Source organism: Chenopodium quinoa, unplaced genomic scaffold, assembly GCF_001683475.1.
Source record: "Chenopodium quinoa cultivar QQ74 unplaced genomic scaffold, ASM168347v1, whole genome shotgun sequence".
Classification (NCBI taxonomy): Eukaryota; Viridiplantae; Streptophyta; class Magnoliopsida; order Caryophyllales; family Amaranthaceae; genus Chenopodium; species Chenopodium quinoa.
Window position 1 is genome coordinate 6833961 of NW_018743920.1, and position 9512 is coordinate 6843472.

Below are 9512 nucleotides of genomic sequence, written 5' to 3' on the forward strand. Positions count from 1 at the left end.
GTTTGACCCCTTTGTATATCAATGAGCCACAAATGTGGAATTTCATACTTTTCTTGCTCTGCATGCTGAAAACATCACTTATTTAAACCTGATCAAGGACAGGGTAGCTGAATAGCCGGTAGCGCAAGGCTGCAGCCAAAAAAAATACTGCCCAATTGAGCAAAAAAGAACAGGCCAAATCTGATAGGCTGGATAATGGCAGCCCAAAACTGGGTGTGTCCTCTAAGATGGTGCTTGATGCTGAACAAGGGGCAAAAAATATGGAGATGAATTATGAATAAATATAATAGATAGCATTCCAATTACACTGTAGTATTAATTTCCACTAAGAGCATTTTACAGACAGAAGATTAACCAAAATAAGCTCTCATGGATTTTGTCAGAAAAAGAAACAGAAGCTGTACAAGAAATTATCCAAAAAAAAGGTACCCCTAACGCCTCTGATTCAGCTTCGCCTTGATAAACTATCCTATTACATAGAGAGGTTACAAAATTGGGTTTATAGGAAAATCCCAGCATCACAATACTGACTCTCACCAGATTATGCCTCTGAGTTTTACTGAAACCTGTATAAGGCACAAGCATTTGAGGACTAGCAGTCTCCGGAAGTCCAAACTATCTACAACTTACTTCTACCTTGGAGCAGTTAGCTTGAGGAACTGGCGATCTTAGTTCAACAGCCTTCTTTCTTGTGTAAAACTTTAAATTTCCTTCACATTTATCGCGTTCAATCTTCTGCTCCTTAAACTCCACGGAGTTGCATGATTCACCTCCTAGATTGGTTGGATCAGTCACCTGTAAGCACAAAACTGTGTAAAAACATTCCATGGACAAAGGTTTAACAAATCCGAAAGAAGGAAAATTAAGTTCTACCATAGCAACAGGGGTGTCTTGACCATTATCACCACCATTTGATTCCTCATACTGGTCACTGGCATATCAAAAAATAAAATTAACAAACAGAATAGTCAGGCGTCAGAAGCAAAGAAAGTAAGAAACACAAAATTTGTCGAACCTAATTAGGAAATTTCATATATACAAAAGGGTGTTTTTTTTTTTTTTTTGTTTGGGGGTGGGTGGGGGGTGGGGGTGGGAGATCATGATGTAGTCTCTATCTTTCATTGAAATTTAACTAATCTTAGAGTTGAATCTAGCTTTACCAGTTCAGCGGATCTTAGCAGTATCTAGCTGGTTCACAGTATTTCGTAGTGATGATGCTAATTAACTAAGAATTTAGTAGTCACTCCATAAGGAAAGGTCTCCATGACCCGAATACTCATGACGATGATATGCAAGATGAATAGCTTATCATTTTTCATTTTTGCTGATGTTTCTCTTTGGATGTTGTTTCAGGACAATGAAGTTCAATGTTAGCCAAACTTTTACTATCCATGTATGTGCACCCTGGCAGGTTTATCATAAAGATATAATTACAATTCTGCACAGGTAAAAGGGGTATATATGAAAGCGATGATATTTAAATCGTACATTCTAGTTGACTCGGATCTAAAAATATTTCACCCAACTTCCATTTTATAATTAGGTCTAGATGGAGAGATCTCCAATTGATCTATTAAGCAAGGAAGGACATACTTTGCTAATTCTCCTTCAAGTTGGTCTTCTTGGGAAACTTCAGATATGGGACTGTTCCCTTCAGGATCATCAATAACACTGTTACCTTCTACATTGCGCGGAGTTTGATGATGGACACCTGCAGCAGCCCAAAAGATAATTATAAAATTTGAATGACAACTCATCTGTATCATTTTATCATTCAGAAATCAAAATGAAAAAAAAAAAAAAATGCTTACCAGACACATCCCTAGACATGAGGAGTAGAGGTGAAGGAAGCTTTCTCAAAAGTTTTTGGCACATAACTGTGTCTTGGAAATCCAAGAAGCTGTAACTCAGAAAATCACGTCTCTCATCATCGGAAATTGGAATAAAACCAAATGCAGTTGTCCATGTGTTTAACACACTTGCAGCGGCAGGAAGAACCAGCCTCTTCACTCCTAGTTCGATTAGGTTCTGGATTTTTCAAAAAGAGTAAGAAATGACTAGTTACAATTTTGAAATGCATCAATCTGATTATTAGGCTGCATTGGAAACCTGTCATCAGGGTCTTGGCCAAATAAAATGACAGGATTTCCCAGGAATAAAAAGAGTCGCACAATATTCATGTCGAATAAACAAACAAAAAGGAAGGGGGGAGGTTCAAGTTTAGATCAAAACATGCCCCTGATGAAATGTGTTACTTAATCAAGATCTAACAAAATATCTAATGTATAACACGAGCAGAAATTCATATGCAAGGAGGCATAGTACCTTCTCAAGTTCTTGCATAACAATGCGACACATTCCCTGCCGGCGATGCTTAAAGCGGGTACCAATAAGTGGAATTTCCGCCACCTTGTCACCATACACCCTTCACATTTACAAGTGAAAACTGATTTTAGGCTCAAGTATTAATAATCTAAGAAACTGTATATACACGATCGGGAATCAATAACAGTATATACCTTAAAATTGCCACAGTAATCAACTCATCATTTCTTTCCAGAAGCACTGTATAGAATCCTCTAAAGTTCAGCCTATTGAGGGGAGACCTGAATTCCAAAAACACGGGTAATATGAGTTATGAGAACAGGATGGATAAGAGAAAGCATAAATCAAGAGTTGCATTTGCAGTCATTCACTCATTCTAGAAGATCTAAGATACTCACCCCCTGCAGAAGATAACATCTTCAACAAGATCTCGCCTGGTTCGAGGTTCTTTCACAGGTTCAAAACATTCATGCATCACTTCAAGAGCGACACCAAGCTTGCTGTAATTTTCTGTAATGGCAGCAACATCACAATCATCATGCTCATAGGCCAGGTAATTCATGGGTTTGATCAATGTCCATGTTAAATTATTATGACCAACAAGAATGGGTTTGCCAAGAAGCTGCTGGAGACCCCAGTGCACCTACAAAATTCAATATGTAATCAGATCAAATCCAGAAAAGATAATCAAGGCGGCAAAGGTCTTCATGAAACAACAATTACACACAAGTAAATGGAATGATTCTCTACAGTAAAGAAATTTAAGACTTCATTACTATATGTAAGTAGCAAAGATTATATCTATTTCACACTCACCCCTACATTGTTAGCTCTACTCACTACACAAACAACAATTACACACAAGTAAATTGAATGATTCTCTACAGTAAAGAAATTTAAGACTTCATTACTATATGTAAGTAGCCAAGATTATATCTATTTCACACTCACCCCTACATTGTTAGCTCTACTCACTACACACTAAATTTTAAGCTAGTTATAGACAATTATCTATTACAATTTGGAGGAGGACCTGGACAAAGAAATCAGAAGGAATGAAGGATCTAGAGTAAAACATAGTGACGATATAAGCAAGTTTTAATCTGTATGTGCACATATTAAATTAAACCTTATTTACAAATATCAAAAGTGTCTTTTAGCAACGGCGGATTTTAAAGGATTTTTCATGAGGAAAGGCAATTGAATTCTTCTCATCTTCCAATCCATATATAAGAAATTGAAACCATCACTCTCCTCCTTTCCTTCAGATTCTTTTGAGATCCAAACACGTTGTAAAGGAATTCTGAATACACAATTACCTATCCACGGAAATCATAATACAAAAGGTAATAAATTGTCTTTTGATCAGCAATTACCAATATCTTAATAATAATCAAAAGCCTTTCAAATATAAAACTGGAGCACATTAAGCAAAGAATAACTCCATGTTTATTAATTAATGAGCTCTTGTGGAGTTGGATATTTTGTAAGATAGTCTTTAAATCAAATTATATTATTTTCTCTTTGTATTTCCATTGCAGGGAGGATGATATTTTGTAAGATAGCCCTTAAATAAAATTCTATTATTTTCTCTTTGCATTTCCTTTGCAGGGAGGATGGATAAGATTTGATAAAACATCTCAAATATTAAATTCATACTGATCTAAATAATCAGCAAGTGTTATGCATGACTACGAAGTGTGTGCACAAATTCAACAGAAATTGCAGAATGACAAGTACCTTTTCGCACATTTTACAGCAAAACCAATTTTCCGTAGGATGAACATCCATTTTATCTTCCACTCTTTCTCTTACACAGTGAGCATGATCTGCAGGGTATACAGAAAACCAATAACCAAAGTGTTTTCATATACCTATGGCCTATAGAGATAGACATGATAAAAGGAAAAGGAAAGATAGCAGAAAAACCTACATTGCCGCTCGCATTGATGACAAAATAGCACGCTTTTGTTAGTAGAGCTTTCTGCATTCATATCAAAGTAGCTCTCACCACAAAGTCCACAACAGCATGATGGGCAGAACCAATTACCTTCAGGAATGTCCTTGTCCTGGAAAGAAAGATAAGAATTAGAATTAAGATGAGATATGACGAAGTATTAAAGCCAAATAAGAGGGAGGGGGCAGCCAACCTGCAAATGAAGGCATTCTTTATGGAATGATGATGGACATCGATCACATAAAAGTAATTTACCACCATAGTGACAAAGTGAACAGATGTGGTCATTCCAGCTTTTATGTCGTTTCCCTTTACTCCTTTCCAGTGGTTCCCTAGGTATGTTCTTGATTTTTTGACTCATCATCTTCAATTGACGTTCAGCCAAAGATTTCCCATCATTGGTAAAATATATATTCGCAGCTGGTCGGAGGGAGTAGCCACCAGCATGCGCTTCAAAGCCACTAAGAGAAAAAATATTTGAGCAACAACTGCAGCTTATCCCATTATAAGTAACTCTTCCTGCAGCTATAGGCTTATCATCCCCTTGCCGATAGTATTGGACTTTTTCCCTTCCCAACACCACACCATTGTCCATCAGCCATGAAAGTACTGTCCGAGGGGCCTTTGATGATTTACAAGTCCCTGCCTGCTGTACTCTTTTGCTTGATCGCAGCACCCGAGATGGGTTACAGCTATCCGAACTGGTCCTTACTTTACCCAAGGCTTTCTTTTCCTTGGATAAGAAACTGGTACTCAATTTTCTGATAGAACGTCTCTTTGCAAACCCATTATCTCCAACTTCCTGTTCTGCTCTTCCACTTTCCAGTAGAGAGGGCATTGTGTTCACAAAACCATTCTGCTTCCTCCTCTGGACTTTCCCAGCCTTATACTTCCTGAGAGCCCGAGGAAATATTTTGGCCCATCTTTGAGAGATGGTTCGCCTGTGGTTCTCTTTATCAGATAATGAAAGTTCAACAGAGTTCCCTTTGGAGTTTTCACTTTGTACATCTACCATTGGACCAGAGCTAAGCAACTCTGTACCATTTACAATCGCCTTACAAGCAGACAATAGTGAATAATATGTTTTATTAGAAGTAGGGGAATCATAGCGCCACTCCTCCACTCCTTGCTTTAGTTTAGGCCAAAAGCTCCAGCCAATAGCTGATAAATGCCCCCTAGCTTCATCCTGCAATTCACTACGAGTCTTGCTTAAAGGGTCCTTTGTCTTCGATGATCTTTTCTTCAATGATCTCACATACTTGAGTACAGCTTCTGGGCAATATCTAGGTTCAATATTAAGATTCAACACTTTTCTTCGTCCTTTTTGACTGCCTTTTTTACTGGTTTTTGATACCTTAAGCGGTGGAGTACACTTCAGACTACCAGGAGATAAAAGCTTTCCACTCCGAATATCTTCCACTGCTAGGGAGGAATTCTCTGCCTGTTTTTTCTCATAGTCAATACATTGGCGAAGATTATAGAACGTTCTTCCTCCTCCGGGAGAGGAGTAACGTACAGATTTCAGCTTATCAACCTGTTCCATTTTATAACCCAAAAAACTGAGATAGCCCCTGACTTTTGTAGTCAAATTGTTTCCCGGCCTTTCATGTTGAGCATAATCATACATAGATTGAGGGCAGCACTCAGGTTCGATGTTCATTTCACTATGATCAGGCTGCAAATTCCGCTTAATTTTTATCCGCAGCTGTTTTTTCTCATCATTTTTAGATTTATTACTAAATTGGGACTCTGCAGAAGGCTTCATGTTAACATCAAGCCCGTTCTGATCTGAACATATAATTGACAGAGCCTTGGGTTGTACAGGAACCACTTGATTGTTGATGGGGGTAGAATCCTGTAAATCCTTTGCCAGTTCAGCATTTTTGCACAATTCACCAATCATTGTAAAGGCAGCATCATTCTGTTTTGTCGAATCAACATCTTGAAGGCTAATATCTGCAGAAGGAACAACAGCACCAGACAAGGCTTCACGAAATTCTGACATGGCTTCAGAAGAGATACACCCTTTCAGAAATGCATCTATAGTTACCCTTAAATTCTCATCAATGATCTGCGCTACCAGGTCTTCCAGCTTATCCTTCACAGGAAAAGGCCACTCCCCAATGTCACCAGATTCTTTTCTTCCTCTCATATCATACCATATTTGCTTTAGGGAAACAGGGATAAATCTATCCCTCTCATACTCCTCAATGATCTCCAAAAACAACCAGTTCCCTCGATAATTCCATTCACCTGAAATCTCATCCCAGTCATGAGTTAATCGTAAGTTTGTAACATCACTACTTATTTCATCGCCTAAATCAGGAAAGAATATCTTCCTTTCACTGGAACCATGTTTATAATCAAAAACCACACCTTCCCACCATGCGTCGTGGTACCAACAATCAACACAAAGGCCATAGTTCAGATTCTCTTTTGCCAATTCCCCAAATGTGGGGGGTATTGGTCTAATCCTACCTCGGTCACATTTTTTTGATGTGGTAGAGGTTCGGTCAATTGAACTAGAAACTTCCACAGCTTCCGTTAAAAAGTCAACCTCATTATCATGAAGAAGATGTAGATATTTTACTTCTCGCCATCCATCCTCAAAACCAATGATTTCTCCAGCATGCCACGATCCTTGGAATCCATCTTCTATACTCCTAACCTGCATTAGTTACACAATTACTTTCAAAGCTAAAAACTGAACCAGACAAAGCAATTAACAAGAACATTCAAGCAAACTCCCACCATGATCAACAATACCACTACTTTCTTGTATTATCGACAGACAAACCAAAAATACAAATCGAAATTACATAAAATCCATATAAACTCAGTCTGAATTCTCCACTGAACAAACACCATGATTTCTACAAATACAGTCGACAGAATGACAGAACTATCCATTATCCTAAGCAACATTTATATTACAACAAGCATGCAAACTGTCGTTAACTTTCAAAGTTTCAACAAAATCAGGATCATATAATGTTAATATTTGAAATATCTATCGAATTCATAAAATAAAACCCAGAAATGATTAATCAAACAACAGCATTCACTGAACAAGCAGAATTAAAAGTATCCCATGAGCCCATGATAATTAAAAAAGAAAAACAAAATATACCACAAACCCTAGTTTTATATTGCAAATTCAATAACAGTAAAATCAGATAAAATTATAAATCAAATTGGATTAAGCCAAAATTGATAATATAACTCAAATTGGGCAATGCATGTAAAAATCAAATTGCCAACAAAAAAATTCTGATCAACAATGCAACATTGCTAATTAAAACGCACAAACAAAAAACCCCAATTCCAAGCAATGCATGAGAATTTCACGCGAAAAATAAAAACCTGATCAAAATAAAAATAAATAAATAAAATTCCAAAGAAAAACCAAAATTCAGAGAAAACCCATCAAAGATTAGACAAAAGGGTATTCGATTATCAAAAAGGATTATCCAAAAAAACATTAAAAACCCAATAATTTATCTCCAATGTGTCAAAAAACGGAGGAAAATAAAAATCAAAAAATAACCAAAAATTCATCCAAAAAAACCGAATTGAGAATGAAAATCTATAAAACAAAAAGAAAGAAAATTTAGAATGGAAAATACCTCGACTTGATCACCTAAAAGAAGCTTTTTTTGAGAGAGTAATCGCCTTCTCTTTCTGTGGTTAGCAGAGTCCGCCATTGAAGTGATGGTACGGCTATTCAGTCAGCAGCAGAGGAGAGAGAGAATTCACTAACTTAACCCACAACAGACTCAGCTTCCCAAGGGATTTTATTTATTTTTTTATTTTATTCTGTATTATTTTTTAAAAAATAAAATTCTATAATTAATTTTAGTCCTTGTGCCCCAAGCACAAATTTTTAATTTTTTTTTTTTTTTTTTTGAGAGAATTTCTTTTGAGCTAAGATTGTTACATGTGTTGATGAAGGAAACTTTTTGTTACTTTTGTTTGATAGTTGTAAACTTTTCTGTCAAAATTGGTGAAGATTAGATACTAGGAATTATACAAGTAAGAAGTGATTTTATACAGTAGGACAAGCCTATTCATATGGTTTAAAATGTTGTTAATGGCGACATATAAAAACGGCTATTAAGTGCATATTATGGGAGTCTCTGTTTTAACAAAGCAATAATTATAAAATTGAGTTATAATGTTACAAAGTAATCCGTAAATTTTAAGGTGTTGCCGTGTTGGTTGAGATTTAAAAATCGTATCGAGAGTTTATTTCAATGGCTAAAAAAGGATTGGGAGTAAAAAAGGAATTGAAGGTCAAATCTTTTATAATTCAAATTTATGGGGGACAAATTCGGTTTCGCGCGAAATTTGTATACGAAGAATAATATTTATAATACTATAAAAGTGAACTACTTCATTTTAATTAAGTTTCTGTTTCTTTTTCAAAAAAAATAAAAAAAAAATAAAAAAAAATCTAACGTCCATACTCCATGTTAAATTTTATAGTGTCGTATATGGAGCACATAGTACTATATAAAAAACGAAACTATCAAATTTTAGTTGCTTTAAAAAAACTACTTTTCATATTTTAAAATTAAGGTAACTAGCTCTTGATGGATTTCGACTAAAACAAAATCTTAAGATTTTAAACTTAAAGTAATTTTTTAAACAAGTATACTACCGTTGTTTCATAATGTTCTAAACACTGAGAGTGAGGGGAAGCTCCAAGCTCAAATGGTTGGAGCTTCCCTCTCGATTCCAAGAGATTTTGGGATCGAATTTCACCCTCGTTCTTAACATTTTCAGTTATTCTATTTTTTGGCAAAATTCTTTTACTATGCTTCAACTTAATTTCTTACAATGACCCACCTTTTTACACCATCTCTCATAATACATTCATGATCCTCATAAAATTTAGACAATCAGGGTAGTTCAGATAAGATTAAATAAGATAATACAGAGTATATTAATTTAAATAATAATAATAATAGTTCAGATAAGATTAAATAAGATAATACAGAGTATATTAATTTAAATAATAATAATAATAAATTTTAAAAAAAAAAACAAAAAAAAAAACGTAATTGCTAGTTGCTACGATAGTTGAAGTCCCTTTACAAAGATTAATCAATTTAATGCCTTAATAGTTAGTACCCCCAATTCATCAATGTAATCATTAATTTCATTTCATTATCACTTTTTATATCCCTTTGCCATTCAAACATTGTCTCATATACTTTTTCTGTTATAT

The 9512-nt window shown here is 35.4% G+C and overlaps 1 protein-coding gene across 3 annotated transcripts; it reads right to left on the minus strand.

Moving 5' to 3' along the window:
- Positions 1 to 261: 261 nt before the first annotated feature.
- LOC110688241 lies at positions 262 to 9210 on the minus strand. Of its 3 annotated transcripts, XR_002504528.1 has the most exons (12): positions 7909 to 9210; positions 4476 to 6950; positions 4259 to 4394; positions 4066 to 4154; positions 2724 to 2968; positions 2520 to 2606; positions 2326 to 2425; positions 1812 to 2028; positions 1594 to 1711; positions 1161 to 1404; positions 874 to 931; positions 746 to 795 (listed from the first exon to the last, which is right to left on the minus strand). XR_002504528.1 is itself a non-coding variant. In XM_021864961.1 (11 exons), exons 1-11 carry the CDS (start codon positions 7984 to 7986, stop codon positions 616 to 618), a joined length of 3783 nt encoding a protein of 1260 aa, XP_021720653.1. In that variant the 5' UTR covers positions 7987 to 9209; the 3' UTR covers positions 262 to 615. The 3 variants fall into 3 exon arrangements, 2 of the variants coding, with proteins under 2 accessions (XP_021720653.1, XP_021720654.1); XM_021864961.1 differs by lacking the exon at positions 1161 to 1404 and having other exon boundaries at positions 262 to 795; positions 7909 to 9209; XM_021864962.1 differs by lacking the exons at positions 746 to 795; positions 874 to 931 and having other exon boundaries at positions 938 to 1404.
- Between the last annotated feature and the right edge of the window lie 302 nt (positions 9211 to 9512).

Bases quoted from the DNA above. Each gene is read 5' to 3' on its own strand.
- LOC110688241 (XM_021864961.1), bottom strand. From the start codon at position 7,986: ATGGCGGACTCTGCTAACCACAGAAAGAGAAGGCGATTACTCTCTCAA. The intron at 2,426-2,519 runs GTATATACTGTT...GTAAATGTGAAG, and splicing joins ATTACTGTGGCAATTTTAAG to GGTGTATGGTGACAAGGTGG. The intron at 1,712-1,811 runs GTAAGCATTTTT...GGGCTGCTGCAG, and splicing joins CATGTCTAGGGATGTGTCTG to GTGTCCATCATCAAACTCCG.